Source organism: Schistocerca gregaria, chromosome 1 (assembly GCF_023897955.1).
Source record: "Schistocerca gregaria isolate iqSchGreg1 chromosome 1, iqSchGreg1.2, whole genome shotgun sequence".
Lineage (NCBI taxonomy): Eukaryota > Metazoa > Arthropoda > Insecta > Orthoptera > Acrididae > Schistocerca > Schistocerca gregaria.
This window is the reverse complement of record NC_064920.1, coordinates 602,185,149-602,207,833: the sequence shown is the minus strand read 5'-3', so window position 1 is coordinate 602,207,833 and position 22,685 is coordinate 602,185,149. Positions and strand designations below refer to the sequence as shown.

At 42.4% G+C, this 22,685-nt stretch overlaps 1 protein-coding gene across 1 annotated transcript in view; it reads right to left on the bottom strand.

Annotated features, from left to right (window-relative positions):
* The window catches only part of LOC126363580 (nephrin-like), a gene marked incomplete at its 3' end in the record, with an annotated part of 482,953 nt that overhangs the window by 170,024 nt on the left and 290,244 nt on the right, over nucleotides 1–22,685 (bottom strand). Inside the window, exon 4 of the mRNA XM_050007978.1 lies at nucleotides 12,857–12,967. Within this exon, the coding sequence (XP_049863935.1) occupies nucleotides 12,857–12,967 (111 nt within the window). The remainder of the gene's footprint in view (nucleotides 1–12,856; nucleotides 12,968–22,685) is intronic.

Below are 22,685 nucleotides of genomic sequence, written 5' to 3'. Positions count from 1 at the left end.
TGGTCTGAGGTCATCAGTTCCCTAGAACTTACAACTACTTAAACCTAAGTAACCGAAGGACATAACACACATCCATGCCCGAGGCACGATTCGAACCTGCGAGCGTAGCAGTCGCCCGGTTTCGGACTGAAGCACCCAGAACCACTCCGCCACCGAGGCTGGCAATATCTAGTGCCAGAAGCGGGATCACCCACCGTTGGCCCCATCTAATGGACCTACTTCTACTTCTACATGACTACTCTGCAATACACATTTAAGTGCTTGGCAGAGGGTTCATCGAACCACAATCATACTATCTCTCTACCATTCCACTCTCTAACAAAGCGCGGGAAAAACGAACACCTAAACCTTTCTGTTCGAGCTCTTATTTCTCGTATTTTATTTTGATGATCATTCCTACCTATGTAGGCTGGGCTCAACAAAATATTTTCGCATTCGGAAGAGAAAGTTGCTGACTGAAATTTCGTAAAAAGATCTCGCCGCGACGAAAAACGTCTTTGCTGTAATGACTTCCATCCCAATTCGCGTATCATATCAGCCACACTCTCTGCCCTATTACGTGATAATACAAAACGAGCTGCCATTTTTTGCACGCTTTCGATGTCCTCCGGCAATCCCACCTGGTAAGGATCCCACACCGCGCAGCAATATTCTAACAGAGAACGAACGAGTGTAGTGTAAGCTGTCTCTTTAGTGGACTTGTTGCATCTTCTAAGTGTCCTGCCAATGAAACGCAACCTTTGGCTCGCCTTCCCCACAATATTATCTATGTGGTCTTTCCAACTGAAGTTGTTCGTAATTTTAACACCCAGGTACTTAGTTGAATTGACAGCCTTGAGAATTGTACTATTTATCGAGTAATCGAATTCCAACGGATTTCTTTTGGAACTCATGTGGATCACCTCACACTTTTCGTTATTTAGCGTCAACTGCCACCTGCCACACCATACAGCAATCTTTTCTAAATCGCTTTGCAACTGATACTGGTCTTCGGATGACCTTACTAGACGGTAAATTACAGCATCATCTGCGAACAACCTAACAGAACTGCTCAGATTGTCACCCAGGTCATTTATACAGATCAGGAGCAGCAGAGGTCCCAGGAGGCTTCCCTGGGGAACACCTGATATCACTTCAGTTTTACTCGATGATTTGCCTAATTGAAGTTTAGCATGCCATACCCAATCAAGGTGCTTGAGGCGCCAGATGCGTTGCGGAATAGCAAGAGACGCATTCGTAGTTCGCCACGCAGCCTTCCGCCGTTTCGGTGTTCTCTCCTAACAGCTGCTGCAGCGAACGCCAGGTCACTTGTATGACCAGGCGCCTCATTGCGCATCACAGCCAGCTACTACCCCTGCCGTTCCCAGACAGTCTTGTGGTACGCCACGCCGCGGGTAGCCATCTTCCACACTGCTCCGATGCAGCACGGTGGCTTGTTCCGGCTACGCGCCGCCATGCAGGAAACGCGCATGTTCTCGCCGACTAGCTGGGGCACATCGTACAGCCGTCGACATCGCCGACATCATATTCGCCGCTGTTTCCTGCCTTCGTCGTCCAATGGGATACAGCCGTAGACGACCCACCACTGCCACAACTACAGCTTCTGTAAGTTCATCGATAAATGTTTCTTCGCCGCCGCCTTCTTGCTGCCAGCTACACCGTGATCTTGTCGAGTGTAGTTCCTTTCTTGTGCTCTAATTGTAAAGTTTTCGGTGAGCACTAAGTTTCCTAATATTGTAACGATGCCTCAAACCCGTAACACCGCTACTGGCGAGGTGAACTCTGTATCTACATGAAAACCAGACCTAGTAGCTGTCCTTCAAACAGAAGTCGATAAGTTAATGTTGATAAAGATAGAACTGACAGAAGACTGCCAAAAATTGGCTCAAACCCAGTCTGCTGATCTAAGTGCATCAGAAAAACATTCAACTGAGCCACAAATGATGGCTGCAAGCACCTTAATTAGCAAAGTACCCCAGCCATCCATTGTAACTTTGGATAACAGTTTCCCTGCAGTAAATTTCATTCAGACGTTTTCCGGGATACCTGATGAACAAATAAATTCCTTTCTATAAGCTGTCCGAGATGTAGGCCGCGCTTGTGCTTAGCCAAACGTTTTCCTATTAAATGTACTCCACCTTAAATTGTCACGTGACGCAAGTACATATAACGAAGCAGTTCATACCCTTAGGGACGCCATCTCTTATGCCATATTAGAGGCTGGGTTGAAAGAGAGGTAATCGGACAGGTGTGACACCAGATATTACAGGAACAAGTTGTCCACCCTCCGCCAGAAGAAAGTGGGGCATATAGAGAGATTTGCTGACCGAATCCATGCTGTCACTTGCCGCACTTACACGCTGGATACGGATTCCGCCCATGACGAGGTGTTAATTGAGTAGGTATAAGCCCGCTCGAATGACGTATTTGACTTATTTGTACGTGGAATCGACCCGTATGTTGGAAGAGTGGTAAAAACAGTACACCTGTCTCGCTGCATGATGGCACACGATTTGTGAGAATGCGAGAGGAGGTAGGACATTTTAGTGCCTCTTCGGTGCGTCAGAACGAACAAGTACGTCCAATTTTTAAATATGAGCAGGTATGACAACACTGCCGAAAGGCAGCTGAAGCTGAGGCTCAGTGCCACACACCTCATTGTTCTCGGTGTGGAACCATAGAGCACATGAATACAATCTGCCCACAGAACCCGGGAAACTGGAGCCCCTAGCACAATCAGCAGAGGGAACAAGTCACCAATAATTCACCACGACCCAAAAATCAGCCGGTGAACGGACAGTGGGCAAGTCACTCTGCCCGACTGCGCCCACTGTAAAATTCACTGACCCAGTCCGCTACGGTGTTAAATGAGGCGACTAATATCGTCGTGAATGGCAAAGATCGAGGAAAAATTGTAAGAGTGCTTATCGACACTGGAGCGAAAACCAAGGTACTATTCGTTGAATATGGAGATAGACGAGTGTTAAAACCACCCCTTGGCACATTAGCGGCCTGAGCGAAGAAATGATCATACCCACTGCGTATTGCCTAGTTAAATTGAAAATCGGAGCCAGCCACTACCCTTTTGACATGGATGCAATCCGAAAATGAAGCCGTGATTTTCACGTCATTCTGGGAAATGGTTTCCTCAACCACTATCAGAGTGTAGTAGATTGCAGGATGCAAACTGTCCGTCTCAGCGAGGAAACCCACCGTTTCAGCGGTGTCCACGCCATTCCGCCGTAAGGTGCTTGTGAAACGGGACCGCTTCCACAAGTGCCTTTCGCGTAACCGTGGGCACTACGGACATCTACCTTAGTTAGAATCAGCGGGGCACGAGACGCATTCTCTGGCTTTGGGTCAAATCCCGCGAACTGCCGGGAACAACCGTATTGGTGGACCATCTCCATCAAAACGATGTCCCCGGCAGATTACAGGTATATGTTAAACGTGGATTAACGACAGCGGAAGTGCAGGGAAAGAAATTTTATGTTCCCGTCTGTTTGGACAATTTCAGAAATCACTAGCGCCACCATTATAGCTAGCGGCCACGATATTGAAGAAAATCACCCTGTACAAGAAAAGTTAAAACCTAACCGAAAACAACAGCTTCCGGAAAGCAGCATATGTCATATTGCTCTCGTGCTCAGAGACAAACTTAAAGATAAGTTAGCTCATCTGCCTGTAGCTGACCTAAACAAATTGTACTCCGTCTTGGAATAACACTCTTGGTTATTCGAGGAAAGGCGTTATTTGCAGGCTACTGACCTTGTTTACCATGAAATTTCCGCCGGAGATGCAAGGCCCATTGCGCAGAAACTATGTAGACATACGAATCACCTCCAGCCTGTTGCAGGGGAAACTATCCAACAGCAGCTAGAGGCACGGGTAATACGACCCTCCACCAGCCCCTGGTCGTCTCTAATCGTCGTCGTCCCAAAGAAATCAATCAATGAAGAGAAGACCTACCATCTTTGCGGCGATATGAGAGCAGTAAATAAGGTAATCACTTCTGATACGTACCCTCTCCCAAATCTCGACGAAACACAGGACAGGCTAGGAAATTGCAAATACTTCACTACACTTGATATGAAGAGTGGGTATCACCAAATACAGATTGCACCAACGGACAGGCCATAAACTGCGTTTGTAGTTCCCTCCGGTCTATATGAATTTTTGAGAATGCCATTAGGGCTGCGCAGCGTGCCAGCCACCTTCCAACGCTTTGATGACTTACTTGTAAGAATACTGAAACCTACAATGTGCCTAGTTTATCTAGATGATACCATTGACGTTTCCAGAACCATAGATGAACATGTTACTAGGGTAAGAAATGTTTTGTCTAGATTAAGAAGTGCCAGTTTAAGCATGAAAATAGAAAGATGGTCCTTTGCTGAGAGTCAAGTATAGTATCTAGGGCACATTGTTAGTGCTGATGTGGTAAAGCCAGATACCCACGTAATTGAAGCACTTAGAATATTCCCTTCCCCTAAAAATTTAAAAGAACTGCAAAACTTTATGGGACTCAGAAATCATTCTAGGTGTTTTGTAAAGGACTATAACACAGTAGCCAAACTACTTACCCACCTGCTGAAAAAAGACGTCCCCTGTCAATGGACCCCTGAGTGTGAAGCTGCAGTGCAGCTTATCACAGAAGTTCTGACTAGTTCCCCCTTATTGATCTATTCTGATTAAAAAAAAAAAAAACAGGCATTCTCTCCTGTGACGCCTCCGATTTTGCAGTGGGGGCTATTCTGAATCAAATTAATGATGGTGAGGAAAGACGAATTACACCCTACCAGCTGAATCAGGCGTAAATTAATTACAGTTCTATGGAGAAATTGTTTCTGGCATTAATCTTTGGAGTAAACTATTTTAAATGCTATCTTTATGGGAGAAAGTTTACACTAGTAACAGATCATGCAGCACTTTAGTGGCTATTAAGCTTAAAAGATACTAGCAGTTGTCTCACCAGCTGGGCCCTGATGTTGAGTGAGTATGATTACCAAGTGCAACACAAACCTGGAAAATTGCACCAGAATGCTGACACCCTTAGCAGAAAAGTGAGAGTAGCTCAAAGAGACGATGTGTTAATTTACAAATTAAAAGACTCACAGGAGAATTATGCAAAATGTTGCCAGTATCACTCCCATCCGGATTTTGTTACAGAATATGGAATTCTATACAGCAAGACCCCCACACCCCCTGGGTTACCGTAAAGTAATACCTAAAGACCTACAATCCTGAAATATTGCCCAGTGCCATGACACAATTCAAACTTACCATAGTGGACGAAGAGCCACAAACGCTCGCATTGCCACGAAGTATTGGTGGGACAAAAGATGGCAATATGTTGCTAAGTATATAAGAAAACGGCCTACCTTGCGTCCAAATAACACCAGCCCCATAAATTAAAATTCCCTTGCCATCTCTTCCTGAGGCATCGAAAGCCTTTCAGTTTGTGGCTTTGGACGTAGTCGGGACGCTTCCCGTAAGTCCATAACGAAGTAAATATATTCTATCCTTTCTTGTTCACTGTTCCCGATACCATATTTTGGTACCCATCACTGACATGTCACCTGAAACAGTAGCACGAGATTTTTTGGATCATCTTGTCCTTTTCGGAAGCCCTGAAGCCATTATAACAGATCAAGAAACCAATTTTATGTCCTCCTTATTTGTCCAAGTTGGCAAATCGTTGAGAATTAGAAAATGGAGAACCATACATTTTCATCCCCCAAGCAAATGGCCGTATTGAGTATGTCTATCGCACTGTGAAACAAATGCTTTCCTATTACATCAATTCAGCCCACAAGGACTCGCAAAGATACATTCCGTTTGTGGCAAGTGTGTACAAGAGCTGTTTCCATGAAGCCACTGAACATACCCCTTTGAGATAGCTTTTGGCCACCCTATGGAATCTCTCTTTGAGCTCGATAAATTACCTCTCGGAATCGACCACACAGCCATTAAGGGGCTAGCTCGCCACCTTAAGGACAATTGGAAAAAGGAGCAAGGGAAAAACCGCAAAGCAACCAGGAAACAGATGGAAAGAAGTAACAAAAATGCCCTTCTCCCCCCCCCTACAAAAATAATGATTTAGTTTTGCTAAAAAATCCTAGTATAAAGTAAGGAAGAGTTAAGAAACTTACCCCTCTGTATGACGGACCATATTCAATCATTCGGCTCTCTTTCTCTGTTAGTGCAGAATTACAACCTCCTGACTGCGAATTGGTCGTCCATTTTGATAGACTGAAACCCTATTCAGGAGCTATGACTGTCCCACTGCCTTCTGAGACAAGTGGCAGACCTTCAGCAGGTGCTCCCCCCCCCCCCCCCCCCTTGTGAAGCGGAGGAAAAGGGAAGTTCCACGAACCCCAGCTCACCCTAGATACACTCTGAGATGTAAACACTCATATGGCCCTAGATCCAGGGAATAAGCACGAAGGTACTTCTTCTTAGGAGATTCCCAGTTATATCAACAAAAAAAAAAAAAAAAAAAAAAAGAGAGAGAGAGAGAGAGAAAGAAAAAGAAGGTGGGAGGGACAAGGCTTATCAACCACATTGTTACTTTTCTTTGCAAATGAACATTCTACCTATATAATATCTATTTTATGCGCCCATGCTATGATAAATGTCACCTTAGCCTCCCTCTCTGAAAGAGGTTATTAGAGCTTTACACACCCAGCCAGTTCTGCAATGCTAGCCTAGCTTAGTTTCTCCCTAGTGGTCGGGCAACAGCTCTGTTTTCAATACCAATATATTTAATTCTAAATAAAAGTATCATATGGAGAAGTTATGGATCAGTATCAGGATATTGTATGAAGTAATGAATGCATTAAGTCTCTATCTTTTCATTCCAAAGACTTTCGCCCTGACGTGGCACCATGTTGCAATACGTAATTTTCCCACTTGAATACCCACAGTGATAATTAATAAAATGCAGTTCCAACTGAGAAATTTGCTCCCAACAAAGATACATAACTTGTCGCTTTGACACCAAAAGAAATGTTTGATACCTCAATGATTATTCTTGAACTGCTTCCGCATGGCCCACACACAGCAGTGACACTCTAAATTCCCCCTACCGTCTTTCACAGACGCCCGTTCTTTTTCGGGTTAACTCAGAAGTACAGCCACTTGGCGGTACTGCGAAGTTTTAAACACGAACACTCCGCCTGCCAGAATCGGGTGAACCCATCAACAAGGAGTTGCAAGTGCAGCGGCCGTAATGTGAAGGGCGGAGGCACTTCATACACCTGGCACTGCTGTGATCTCCCCACCACTCCCCACCCCGCACCGTCCCACAAGTCCGTGCCAGCTGTCGCCACCTGATTTCCCCCGCCTTTCCCCACTCTCCATATACTGTCCATGTTGTGTTGGCAGAAGAGCAAACATCGTGTTACTAGTGGAGGTCGGAATGCACGCGTTTTAGCTCACGCAGGCTGGCGTGAGGGAAGAGCTATACTGACGTGAGGTCTGGAACATGACAAGGAATGAGAATTCAGAAAGCGGACGTAATTACTTTGATACTTAACTTTAATCCATTAATGATAAACGTCGCTCTTGACGGTACATGATTCACAATATTATCTATTCAGAATACATACTTGAAGAATATGGCGCCTTGCTAGGTCGTAGCAAATAACGTAACTGTAGGCTATGTTAAACTGTCGTCCCTGAAATGAGAGCGTATGTAGACAGTGAACCATCGGTAGCAAAGTCGGCTGTACAACTGGGGCGAGTGCTAGGGAGTCTCTCTAGACTAGAGCAATCAATGATAGTGGCGACACGCGGATCTGACGTATACATTCATCCCCACCAACAAGAGGATCATCAAACAGAGAAATTTAAAAATTAATACTGCGAATTGAATATTACATAGCTATTCACTATACCCTGCACCTCTAACATAAGACTTATGAAAATCGTCTATCGAATTGTCCCTTTATACTCCTAATAGCTTTACAGGTATTAGGCGAGAGCACACGACCCAAGAGAACCAGGCTTCGAGCCTTGGCCACAGCCAACAAGAAAAAAATAATTACAGGTAAGTCCGTCCCGTCTCTACAACATGATGCTCCACCAGAACACTAAAACAACAGTAAACGGTGCCGGACCTTCCCCATTGAAAACACCATATACCAGAACGCTCAGTATTATGGGCATTTTGTATGATAAGAGGTGCTGAGCAATGTCCGACCCACAATGTGATGCCAGTTGCTAGATGATTAATATTTGATACCCAATAACTTGTATTTTTTCTCCCCTTATAATTTTGATTACGTTTAAGCAATTCACATCCATTTTGCTGCGCAGCAAAGCCCTTTCTACACGCTAAATGTTACACCATGTATGTATTTTGATAATTTATGCCATTTGTTTTGTACAATATGGAATTGTATTTTATATTTATGACCCAATATGTAAAGGCCCACCAGTGCCCTGGATTCTAGATATGTTGCACTACAGCAGTACGCCCATTGAGTAGGATCCCCCTTCAGTCGTGATACACGATTTTGTGAGTTAGCGATTCCGGAATCTTATTATGCACCATGTTAGTTCCCAGAGTCAGACTGATATGTTTAGAAGAAAGGAAGAATCCGAGTTATCTAAAATACTCAATAGAGAAGAGTCGAATGCGTTCCTGAAGTTGAGAAGTGCGCTACGCTCTCGCTGCAAAGCAGTAAGCGAAATAGATTTTGTGATAAGATAAAACTAAATAAGTTTCACCCAAGTAAGTGAAGAATTGTAGTTCGCACCTCATGTGCGTTCTGCACATTTAAGTGTTCACCCAGATGAACACAAGTTTCATCGTTGTTCACCCTACTTTTTATGAAGTAATTCAGTGATGAAGTGATGGTGTTACAAGCAAGCACGGGAAACGGCATTGCTACAATTTGGATACAGTGTTCCCCGTGTGTTTAGCAAGTGGGAGACACCCGTTTGTTTATTCAAACAAATACACCCATGACGTAATAAGATTGAAGCATCCACTGAAATAAGCACTAGATTATTGACGATTAGGACCCATGACGTGACGTCATCACCATAGTGTAGTAATGTGTTATCTTGTTGGAAATATAGTTGGAAAAAGACTTCCACCCTAATGAATAAAAGTTTTTACTGTACAGCGTCGCAGTAATACACACATCCATTTTTTTGTAGCTCACCCTGTTACTTCATGGATTTTGGGAATATTATAGTAGTTAACGCCCACAAGACAAAATCGCCCCTATGGAGACAGCACTGTTCCTCACTCGCCCATGTATTGCACTGGGTTACCAGCATTACTATGAGTCGTTCGTCTATTCGCTCCAATCTCAACCATTACTTTGTACATCAATCCACCAGGGTCGTGTGCCTTACACGGTGCAGTTAGCGCCCACAGAGTGCCCAGCTGATTGGGTTATTCCTCCAGTTTTCGCTTTCATACATTGATGGCCTACCTATCGCTTTCATTTGTTTCATTGACACGTCACGACGAGGCTCACCTTCGTCTGCGCCCTGGTTGGTAGCCAATGCTGCTCCCCCCAGGGGGAGGGCGAAGGAAAAACCTCACGTAAAGTTATGTTTTATATTTTATTTTTCTTTTCGTACCCTCTTTTGATCGATTTATTTAGTGATAAGATGAATGCAGCCACTCTTGCCTCCTCAGGTCTGCCTTTCTGTACAGCGGAGAAACTGCCTGCTTCCCTCTTCCTTTTTCCTGGCGTGAGGTTTAAACAGAGGTGCTTTTGCACCCAACAACACAAACGTACATTCACACACTATTAGCCTCGAATGTTTGACACTGTCCTCCCACACTAACACTTCTTACTGTTGAGGCTATGAGACTTTCATAGTCCCGGGCCGCAAGAGGACCCACCTCCAAACCAGCTGGTCCACATTATGTGGTAAACCCGCAAAATCCTTGTCATCAGTAAGAACCGCTGGACTCATTTGAGCGCTCCATGCAAAGCTGCCAACATGGGAAGTACTACATGCGTTCAACGCTTACCCTTCGCACTCATAAAATAGCTTGCGAGGTCGTGTTGTTTCCCACTGAGCAAGCGACCCCCTCTGCAGCCATCTGGTTGTACCAATAACTGGACTCCAGTTCGTTGCTATCTGCAACAGTATTTCATACACCGTACCCTGCCCAGTAACAGCCACCATCGTGTGTTACGAGAACTTCAGAGCACCCCAGCTCTACCGTGTGCTACTCAATGGTAGCGGTTTATTATTTAATAGCTCTCACTGCGATATCACTACCCCCACCGAGGAAGTGTTTGCACACTTACCTTACGCCCATAACGTGCGACTCGTCGCTCTTCTCATGTGGTATTTTCCAGAGCAGCCTGACAACTTGCCATATCTCCACAGTCACTCACATTCCCAGCTGATCAAATCTTTAACCAACCTGGTAAACAAAGTCAGGGCAGATCGTGCTAGACAGTGCCACTGCGCATCTCACGAATTGGCACAACCACTAGTATCTCATTCCTATAGTCATTCTCAGTTCTGTATGTACTCCTCTAATAATTATCCTTATCGGTTTATTGCTATGAGTAGCTTTTAGAAAAGGACTTTTCGCGCGACTTCGGTCGCCCCTCCCTGCTGTCCCTGAACAGCGGCCTCCTAGAGAATATCACGCTTAAGTTATTGTAATGGGAACAGGAATGTTTCTTGTTGCCCCATACTATAGTAGACCTGTAGAAAATTGCCATTGTCTGAGTGCGATGTGAGTAGAAAAGGAATAATAAATAAATATAATACGTCCAAAAAGGTATAAGCAACAAAGTGAATCACTGTATGCATGTGAAGTAATGCAAAACTGTTAATTCCCTTCCTCCCCTTGTGATTTGTGCTTCGCCCCTTCCTGAACTCCCAATTTATACGCAATGTCGGAAGTTGCAGTGCGCCACAGGCCGCCGCTGCCCGCCGCAGCCATCGACCTTCTCCGCTGCCAGCGCCAACAGCTGATCACCGCACCTTGCGCTGCCACATGCAGCGCCTCACAACATCACCGCACCATCCGCCGTGGTCCAAATTATGACGCAAGACATTAATACAAAAAATATTGTCATTCTTTGGATACTTTTCCTAAGCAAAAATGCAAATTAAAAAAAAATTACTGCCAACAATTGAAGAGCACAAGGCAAAAATGATGGTAGCCAATTTTTTTTCCCATTTTCAGGTTAGGACAGGAGTTTGTAGCTCAAATACGGCCGAATTTTTAGGGAGGTGTACACGGCAAGAATGCTGGCAGTTGCGAAGTTATTTGCCATTTCATTTTTGTTGTGCACGGTAAAACTGATGAATGTCATCTGTGTTCACGGCACATATGATAGAGTCATTTCATAAGGTTGGTAAAACCTGCTTGACCAGAAGTTCAACGTGCTGTCTTCAATTTTTTATTTACTTTGTGTTTGTGGTTAGAAAGTTGCCAAAGTTCATAGCTTGTGTTCTTGGTAGTTCAAATGGCTCTAAGCACTATGGGACTTCGCATCTGAAGTCATCAGTCCCCTAGACATAAAACTACTTAAACGTAACTAACCTAAGGACATCACACACATCCATGCCCGAGGCAGGATTCTAACCAGCGACCGTAGCAAAAAATGGTTCAAATGGCTCTGAGTACAATGGGACTCAACTGCTGTGGTCATCAGTCCCCTAGAACTTAGAACTAATTAAACCTAACTAACCTAAGGACATCAGACACATCCATGCTCGAGGCAGGATTCGAACCTGCGACCGTAGCAGCAGCGCGGCTCCGGACTGGAGCGCCTAGAACCGCACGACCACCGCGGCCGGCGCGACCGTAGCAGAACCTCGTAGGCCACATAACATCACTGGAGCAACTGCAGAAAAAGATGGAAGAAGTAATCGTGGGAGACAATCGCAGGTATACGTGCAGCAGATTATAAATGACTGGTTACGTTATGTATGACAGAATGAAGAGAGAGGCATACAGATGATGAAACGGCGTAGTGCTGCAAACCAGCTCCACAGCTGAACACTAAAAAAGAACAAAAAACGATTGCAAACTTTCTGGAGAGTTAATGATCTGTTAGACAGCTTCAAGAACGTGGAATATAGAATGTCGCTTCAAATACACCTTTTACATCCCAGTTCTCATTACTTTCTATAAAATTTGCGTGTTGTAAGAAATCAGCAATTCGAAAGATTTCACCAAATACGATGGATCACCGTTACCATGGTCAGTGGAATCCTCAATGACGGGCGACTAGTGATGAAACGAAAACAAAAGAAAAGCGTTGTTGTGACATTTTCCGAATGACAAAGACGAAAATAATTAAAAATATGTTGTGAGCTAATTTACACCTTCTACTGACATCATATCCATATATACGCATATTAAATAGTATTGAGTTCCAGAGTTTTGAATATGCATTTCTTCTTTGTTTTAACTGTGTTAATGTACGTCATAACTGGTTTTTATTCTGCTGTGCATATTAGAAAATGTGATACGATAGATAGAAATTGATTTTACTAATGAATTCAACATCCCAAATTTAATTAAATACACCCATTTACGAACTAGATGGAGAAAACGGTTAGAATTTGTTGACTAGTGAATTGTTCATAGAGAAATGGAGAACAGCAGAAGATTAATGACGTTATGGTAGGTAAAACTGAAATTTCTTATCGTGAGAGTTTTCCAGTGAACTGAAAACAAAGCAAAAAACAAACCTACCAGAAAACAAATATGCATTGCAGCAAGTGTTTCTATGTAGTATAAGACTAAGCAAAGAACAAAGCTACTAGTAGTTGCTCTACATTACTTAAGGCAATGCACAATATTCGATGATAACGAGAAGGGAAACGCCCCCTGTGGGGAGGCGTCACTCACCCCCGACGACGCGGCAGTTGAGGGTGATGTCGTCGCCCTCCAGCAGCGGGCCCAGCGTCTTGTTGAGCCGCCGCCCCCACCGATCCAGGATCACCGGAGTCTCTGGCAGCACTGCAACACCGGCTGTCTGAGTACACACGTGGGCCGAGTAATGGGCTGCATTTTGTACTAACAACTACGACTCCCAGAGGACGAGTTATTAATCAGTGGAAAGCTAAATGTCCACGGTTCTCTTTGGGGGATAATGAACAGGCCACTGATGTCACACTTCCTCCGTATGTCTTACAAATTACATATGATACTAAAAGACTAGCAGAGTGAGACAGGAAAATGTACATTGTCCCGTGTGAGGTCGGTTTCTTTGAGGAGCACTACAAAAACCATACTGATTACCTGCTCGCATCGACAATCATATCTGTTAGAATTCATGTTTCAATAGTAAATCAACAAAACACTAAAGAATTATGTGCTCTTTGGTTTTCTTGAAGTAATTTTTCATGAATTTCTCTCCTGTGCCAACCTTTTCATCTCAAAGTAGCAACAGCAACCTAAGTTCTCAATTACTTGTTTTATGTATTTCAATCTTTGTCCTTCTCCACAATTTGCAACCTCTGCAGCTTCCTCTAGGGCCATGGACGTTATTCCCTGATGTAATATTTGTCCAATTATCCAGTCTCTTCTTCGTGTACGTGTCTATCATATATTCCTTTGCTCGTAGATTCTATGGAAAAACTTCACATTCCTAACTTTATTACTCAACCTAATTCTTCAACATTCGTTTGTAGCACCACATTTCCAATGCTCCGATTCCCTTCAGCTCCGGTTCTCCCACAGTCCAAGTGTGTTACCAATGACGGATTCCAACATGAATTTTAAAATTTTTTTCCTCAAATTGAGATATATGTCTGATATTAGTAAACTAGTCTTGCCCAGTAATGTCCTCTGTGCCAGTGCTAGACTGCTTGTTCTGTCCATCATGCATTATTTTTCTGCCTTCATCTACTTCGTGATCCTGATTCTAATGTTAAATTTCTCGCTGTTCTCGTTGCTACTACTTTCGTTTTACTTCGATTTGCTCCCAATCCAGGCTCTGTACTCTCTGTACTCTTAGGATTCTCATTGCGTTCAACAAATCTTGCAGTCCTTCTTTACTTTCACTGTAGATAGCAGTGTCGTCGGCCAATCGTATCACTGATATCCTATCACCTTGAATTTTAATTTCACTTTTGAACCTTTACATCTCTCATTGCTTTTCTGGAGCGAAAGGCTGTATCATTGACTTGCATCTTTCTAATCCGAGGACTTCGCACTTTGTTTCTGGTCTTCCTGACTTATTGATCCATCTTCGTTCATGTACATATTGCACATTACTCATCTTTTCATATGTAGTACCTTATTCTTCTCACATTTTCGAACATGATGGACCATTTTACACTGACGAACAGTTTTTCCAGATCGATAAATGCCATAAACTATCCGACTTTTCTTCAGTCTTGCTTTCATTGGCCCCTTAACCTTTCCTAAAGCCAAACTGTTAGTCATCGAACAGATTCTCAGTTTTCTTTTCCATTCTTCTGTATATTATTCTTGTCAATTTTATCCTCTTCAAAATAGCCCCCCATTAGAATCCATGCAATTATGCCAGTGCTTATTCCAGTTTTCACAACACTATTGGAACTCGTTCCTTGTGACAGCTATCAACTCCATTGGCGGTGAGTTTTTAATCTCATTTGCGTTTCTAAAAGAAGGGTTCTTTTAGGTTTCTCTTTAATTCTGGAACATATAGAGTTCTTACGGATTCATTGTAACACTTTTTTTTTACTCAACACAAGTGGTGTTGTAAATAACACTCCTTAACAGTCCTTATTGGTCACTGAAACTCATGGAATAATATGCTGTTAAAATACAAGGGAATGGTGAGTATAAAGTGCACGTTTAATTACACTTGTTCGACCTTTATCCGATCTTGGCAATTCATAATGCTTCGAAAGGGACAATTAAGCCGAAAATTCAACATTGTGTCTGTAAAGATGTTTCAGTAGTTCTACTTTGTTTTCATCATTTATTGACTTCTGAGAAACTTACTTTGCCGTTGATTTTGTTCTAAAGTCAACAGTTTTGTAATGTATTGTGATGTCACATATTTCATACAAACTAAATTCCAAAAAATCAGAGGGTTAGCTAACTGATGCAACAGAATTATCGGAAACGTCTCTGACTATGATTCAGTTATCGTCTGTAATTACTTCTTCCACTTTTCGCAAGATATGAACGGTTGATGATGTGCTGGAGCGTCCAGGGCACTCGTAAGCCTCGACGTTTTCCTGGCCTTCTTTCAACGCTTATTTCATTCGCAACCTTCTTTTTTCTCATAGCAAACTCACCAAAACAATATTTAACAGTTCTAATACTTTGATCGACAATTCAATTCAAACCTACTGTTTTAAAAAGCAGGTGATCACCGTTATTACCAAAGCCATGTAACTCTTTTGACATATGGTAACAGAATAATTATTTGATATGGCTAAGACTGTTGAGATGCTTCTCAGTCATGGATACCAACAAAACAAGAATGAGATCGCACGAATCGAACCAATAGAACACGTGAAATTACCTAGCGATGAAGTATCTCCTTTAACGTTTGAGACGAGCTGAACTGTTTATGGACTGGGAGTTCGGAGTGCAATGGGCACTTAAATTATTAGAGCCCATCTCAAAAATCGCCTTCAGGACTCGGCATGATGATCATGTTCATACCTTAAAACTACCATACTGTTGTTCCTGAAATGCTGCTATACTTGTACCAAAGAGGCAAAAGATATTGGGAAATGTTAGAGCTTGAAGGTTTCAATCAGTTGCCCAGGCATGGGAAGACAGCGCTGTTGTGAGCGCAAGCCTGTCTACACGTGGACATTCATCTTAGAGTACCCATCCGGCGCAAAATAGTGAATGTTCATAGCAGATTACACTACGTTAAAGATCATAAGTAAATCGTCGCATCCACATCTTTGTCTAACACTGGGTGTCTGTTTACAAGCTCGCCGCCGCTGACTCAAATATGTCAACCGTCGTAATCGGACTGCGCAAAGCGTCCAGCCCCCGGCCGATGCGCATAATCTTGTGTTTTTCAGGCTGATCATACTACCCGCCGTTACTCCGTACTTAGTAAGAAGTGCAACCACCCCACGTAGATCGTTCTCCGACCGGACCAATATGATCAAGTCGTCGGCATATGCAGACACGTGAAGGAACTCCCACGGAGTCTAACGCCTTTAAGAGTCCGTATTAGAGTCTGCATCAATAGTTCTTGCGTTACTTCAAACAGCATCATCGACAATGAACACCCTTGTCTAACTAAATTGCAAACAGGAATCGTTCCTACCTCCCTGCCATTGACTCTCACCATCGAAGGAACGCCGCAAAGGAGGCGCATAACGACAGTAACAAAATCATGAGGTATCGTCATGCGTCGCATGGTCGAGTCAAGGAAATCATGGTTGATCCTGTAAAAGGCACAATCAAAATCCACTGATACGAACGCTTACCGCTTGCGACAAGTTTCCGTCAGGGAAATGATGTCATGGCATTCGCCTAGGGTAGAACGGATGTTGCTCCGAATCCCTATACAAGCTTGGTCGGGTGGTAATTTCTTGGATATTACAGTCTTTTGCCTTGCCGCCAACATTCACGCCAGGATCTTATAGTCAGTATTGAGCATTGTGAGCGGTCGAAATGGATGGGCGCTGACACTCACTGCCGATTTTGGTATTGGTATAAGCAGTTCCGCCATGAATTGCGACGGAACGGCCGTGTCAGGGCTCAATAACTCATTATGCATCAAAACAAATTGGAACATAATTAAATCCGCAAATTCTGGATAAAATTCGAGTGCCAACTTATCTGGCCTTCGTGAATGCCCTCCGTATGTCATCTTCCGTTAGGGGTTCCAATAAAGCATCAGCATTCGGATCATCTACCCCCATTTCATATGTCGCAAAATTTCTTCTCCTATCCGATTGTCTGTCGGAGTCCCAGTGAAAAGGAGGCAGTAATGATCCGAAAACCCAGCATCAATGTCCTCCTGTGACGTCAAGGGCTGACCAACACCTTCATGGAGCACTGCGATCAAGGATAGGCGATTACGCACATGTCCCTTGGACACATAATGCATGCTAATACGTTTTCCATCTACACTGTCCAAGCACCGAGTACGTATCGAAAGTCCCTCCAATCGACGTCTCGTGTTCGATAAAATGCACGCCTGAATACAATGGACTTCCGCTCTACGCTCGGGTGATGCGGCCGTGGAGGACAGGTCACGGAGCACCATGGTGTAATAATCAAGTGTATCTCGGAGCCACTTTGCTTTTTCCTTGCTACACGTTATGAGAGCTCTTCGTGTCGCCGGTTTTGGATATTGCAGCCACCGTGAAAGAACAGTACGGTGCACCGGCAGACGGTGAGCGCATGCGTGCCATGTTTCTTCGATCCGCTGTCGACATTCGGTATCCACCTGTAAGGATAAATTAAGTTTCCACGAACTACGGCTACCATGGGAGGGTTAACGTGCATAAATATGCAAGGTGATCCGTAAAAGCTGTGGGGCAATGTTCAGCAGGCAACATGTGATCTCTTATCCGTCAGAAACACAAATCCGATCCAGCCTGTTAGCCGAGTGGCTGGTAAAAAACGTGCAGCCCATGGATCTCTTACATTGTAGAAACCTCAGGGCATATTAGTACAATAACTCGGGAATAAAGGCATTAAACACGAGATGTCCCTGAAGAAGTGTGTGCAGTGACTACTGAGTAACCAAATTCATCATTCATCAAATTGACTAAGATCGCTTCCTTCTACCACTTAGTCTGGTTGGTCGAGTTCAGGTTCGAAAAGGAGCATAACAAACTATTGACTCATACATATAATTACATCGCATTTGGAAATCATTACAGAGGGCGAAACGTTAGTAAAAAATGCAATAGAATGATACATCGGATAGCACTAAGTGATTTCTCTTAGAATCACCACTTCTTCCCTGTTCTGCAAGACCTATCTTCAATAGACTATCACAGTAACTATCAACTTTATGTTTTGAGGAATTGCTTACACTGTTCTACAAAGAAAAATTTTCTACTGTAGAGATAAGTGTTTCGAAAGCATTTTTGCATGGTAAATTCTAAACATAAAACAGAAATTCCTCATCACGCAAAGTTTATTAGTTATATGAAAATAGCACAGTCCTGGCAATGGCGTTCCATCAAATGTGTTGGCAGGATATTATGATGTCTTACTCACAGTACTCTACCTATCATTAGATGCTCTGCAGTCCGTTGTGTGGTTCGAGTCGTGCTGTAGGCTAGGTTAGGCGTCGTCGTGTTTGTGTGCCGTATTGTACAGTACTGTCAACCCTGGGTACGTACCACTGTGTTTTACCTTCTTCCATACGCGGATTCACTTATGTTTTTACTGTTATTGCGCCGTTTACACGTACAAAAGGTGTAGTACATTTACATTTTCTCTCGTCCACCACTTCTTAGCAATGGAAGGTACCGATTGACCTCGGAGGACTGACAGTGGAAGGCCTCTCACTGTCCGCACACCTGACTTAGAGGAGGCTGTCCTATGTCTGATTGAAGAACCCCTTGAACCAGTGTGCAGCGATTAGCAGCAACAAAAGGCCTGTCTCACTTCCTTATTTGGAGGATACATCATGAACAACTGGTGTATCCATATCATCGACAGGGCGTTCAGGCCCTGAGGCCATTGGATCATCAAGGCAGAAAGAGCTTCTGTAAATGGCTGTTCCAGAACTGTGCCGCAGGTCCACTGCTCACACAGTAGATTTTATTTATCGATGAGGCAGGGTTCACAAGATATGGTGTTGTGAATTTCCACAAGCAGCAAGTATGGGCAGATGTAAATCCCCAAGCAGATCGGGAAAAAGGGCATCAACACCGATTCTCAGACCACGTATTGGCAGGGGTACTTGGTGATAGTTAATAGGGCGACACATGCTTCCACAAAGATTAACTGAGGCGAATTATCTGGATTTTCTCATTAATGTATTTCTTACCTTGCTCGAGGTTGTATCATTCCAGCAACGAATACAAATGTGGTTCATGCATGACGGCGCACCAGCACACATTCGTCAGAATGTGTTCGAATATAAGCCGATTCAGGACTGCTGGACTAGTGAGGGGTCTACATCTTGCCCTGCTTATTCCCAGACCTCAGTGCCGTAGGCTTTTGGTTATGGGTGCATTTGAAGGAATTGCTCTATGCCATGCCAATTAAAGACGTGCGGAAACTGTAGTGTCCCGTGTTCAATGAGTGCCAGCAGGTACAACAACAACCGGGTATACTTCAAAGGGTTATATCTTTGTGATTATCATGAGTACATAATTGGTAACACTGTTCCTAAACCTCTGCAACATTTTGTAATGTATAAGTTGTTGTTAAGAGATTAAGAACTGAGTTAGCATTACACCAATTAAAATATTTTATCTGCCATGTGAGTGTAAATTTCTCTGTCCACAGCAATGAATCTATTAATCTGGTTGGTGTTTATAAAATTGGCTGAAAGGAATTTTTTCCTCTTTTCTACAGAAAATCATTCCACTACTGAAGTAATACCAGACAGCTTAAAACTTTGCAGAATTCAGTTTGTAAGGTTACAGAGTCTACGTTTTCTTCCTTCTTAACATAAATGAAATGGCCCGTCACCTTTTGTACTTAAGGAACATATTAGTGTTAATTTTACCATATTTTATTCAGACAGTATTTTTCTTTCTAGAAAATGTGTCGTTGCCGAGTGTGTCGGAATAATCCAGACTCTTAATTATGTCTGCAAAGAGTATTTATTTGAAAGGTATGGGAATAATATTTGAACCGTCATAAAGAAGGCTTACGAGCATTACTTTAGAACTGAAATTGGAGATCAGAACTAGGACTGGACATTACATAATTTCTGTGCGAGTTGTTACATAAAACTGACATGTTGGTGAAAGGATAATGATTCAAAATTGGTTGCAGGACCCGTACCTTGGAGGGAGCAAAAAGACATGTAACAGACTGTTACTTTGGTCTCTCAAATGCGACAGGCTTTGCAAGCAGATAGTGGAAGAGACACGTAGTTTACTCAAATTTGCTTTCTGCAATCGGACCAGTGCCAAATTCTGACAGCGATCCAGTGCCTTCAAGACCTTCAAGACCACACACTGTTTGGACGCAGATAATGAAGAGGAAAGAGTTGATCAAGACTTGCCATCTTCTTCTGAAAAAAGCGATCAAACTCATCAGCAAATAAATGCTAGAGATCCGTGTTTCTTAACTCAGGTATACCTTAATTTTCCAGTTTGTGGTTTGAGCATAAGAAAAACGTAGACAGAACTGCTAGGCTCTAGGTTAAAAGAATGCAATTTCTATGACGGGATATAAATGTAGCTTCACATATCAATAGAGAAAGCACTCTCCTCCCTATATTCTAAACGATGGGAAATTGACGTTCTATAGTAATGCACGTGACGTAACGAAAGCTCTGGACTTTAAATACAATACAGAGGGCCGGATACCCGTTATGCTTATCTCCAGAACTAATTTAAAAGCAGCTTGACTCCACAATGGGAACGTAACTTCTTCCATACCAGTTGCCTATGCTACCTTGGCGAGACAAATGGAATTTTGAAATACTCGCTCACCTGCTTGTAATACAATGAACGGAAAGGGAAAATATGTCGACCTCCAATTATGGCCACGATATAAGGTATCCAGCAAGGCTATACCAAAAATAGGTGTTTCGTATGTAAGTTAGGTAATAGAGACAGAGATTGCTATTATATATAAAAAATATTTTAACTAAGAGAAAAAAACATTTATGAATATGGAACTATAGCTAGTGAATATGTGCTAGTCCCTTCACTTCCCATCAAGCTAGGCTTAATGAAGGAATTTGTTAAGGCAATGGGTAAAAGTGGAAGAGGATTGTGTACCTCTCAAATAGATCCTTGTCTTACACCAGCGAAGATAAAAAACGATATATTTGTTGGCCTCCAGATTAGACAAATTCAGTGAGACCAAAATTCTGAAGAAATGCTGACGATAGAATAAAAACAAACATTGGTATTTCAAGGAGGAAGAGTGTGTATCTACAAAGAATAAGTAAATTAAATACTTCTTGTGCACCAGAAATTGGTATGCAAAACGTCCCTCAAAGTGCATTCTATGCATTCTCATTTGGATCACTTACCAGAAATCTGCTTCGACGTGTTCGATGAACATGGAGGAAGATTCCATATGGCTAGATCGATGCAGCGACGTTTCTGATGCACATGGAGAAATGTTTCATATGGTCATCATGACCTTAGAATGGTATGAAGGAAATTGATACATACCACACTGGCTGATTATTACTGGAATATATTTTGAGACTACAAGGATATTAACAATAAAAGGAAGAAATAAAAATATAAATGATATAATATCTGTGGTATAATTATGGGAAGGTATACATTTTTTGATTACGTATTTATTTTTTTAAGCTCTATGTACAATGGTGGATGTGTTGAGTAGTTCGTTTGTTGGTTGAAATTTCTCAAAAACGTTTAGAAAAACTAGAATTAACTGTTTTTGTAATACAGAAAAAAATTATTGAAGTTAAAATCGCAATTACGCAAAGACTGTACCTGATCGAAAATATCTGGAAACATATTTTAATTCAGCTCATGGTTTACCATAATGATCACAACTAATATCCCAAGAAAAACGAAAACACTAGCAAACTCGGCGTATATTTATACAAAAGAAAAGAATAACCGGGATTAATGGTAATAAGTATAGAATTTCCCTAATGAAGAGTGCTCAGTGACCACTGACTAATTTAATTCGTCACTCATCAAATTAACCAAGATCACGTCCTTCTATCACTCAGTCTGGATGTTCGATCTTCTTTGAGTTCGAAAAGTAGCATAAAAGGCTACTGCCGTTTTCAAATGATTATAACAAACTATTGACTCATACATATAATTACATCCCATTTGAAAATCATTACAGATGGTAACCAGTTAGTAATAGAGGTAATACAAAGACACATCTGTTAACACTAAGTGATATGTCTACACCAATACTTTCCGTGTATTGTATGACTTACCTTCAATGGAGATTCACAGTAACTATTAGCTTAGTTGACGAACTACATCATACATCAGAAATTGTTTATTAGTAGACCTCACCAGTATCTTACAGTATTTACGTTTCTTGTATCTCAGCAACGGCTCAGCTCACATGTTCGCTTATTCCTTACAGTACTGAATAATTCAGAAATCCTTATTACCTACGATTATTTCTTTGTATATGATAAAAACTTTGAATAATTTGGGTGAAAATATTTTGTATATTTGAGCCAAATTTCAGGTCGATAGATGTGTGAAATACAAAAGATACTCCTCCAGATTTATAGAGAATTAGTGCTTCAGAGTTTGGTTCTCACCATCAGAAGTTCCTAACATTGACCACTTCCATCTCTTTGGCCTTACTATTATTTACTGTGTCTGATATCTTATTGGCACACTACTTTGCCTTCTGACTACATTAATTGCTGAATATTGTTTGCTTAATGGATTCTTCAGTAGTTTGAATTTCAAATACCTAACCTAAATTGCACCGTTCCTACATAAAAAACAGTCAGCAGGGTAGTCAAGTTATGATACACATTTATTTTTTCCAATATCATTCACTATCTTCTAATTTGTAATTAGATCTACCCACATAATTTTTGCGTTTTTTCTATAGCGCTATTAGCTTCTACGTTCTTCTTGTTTGAACTGGTTACCGT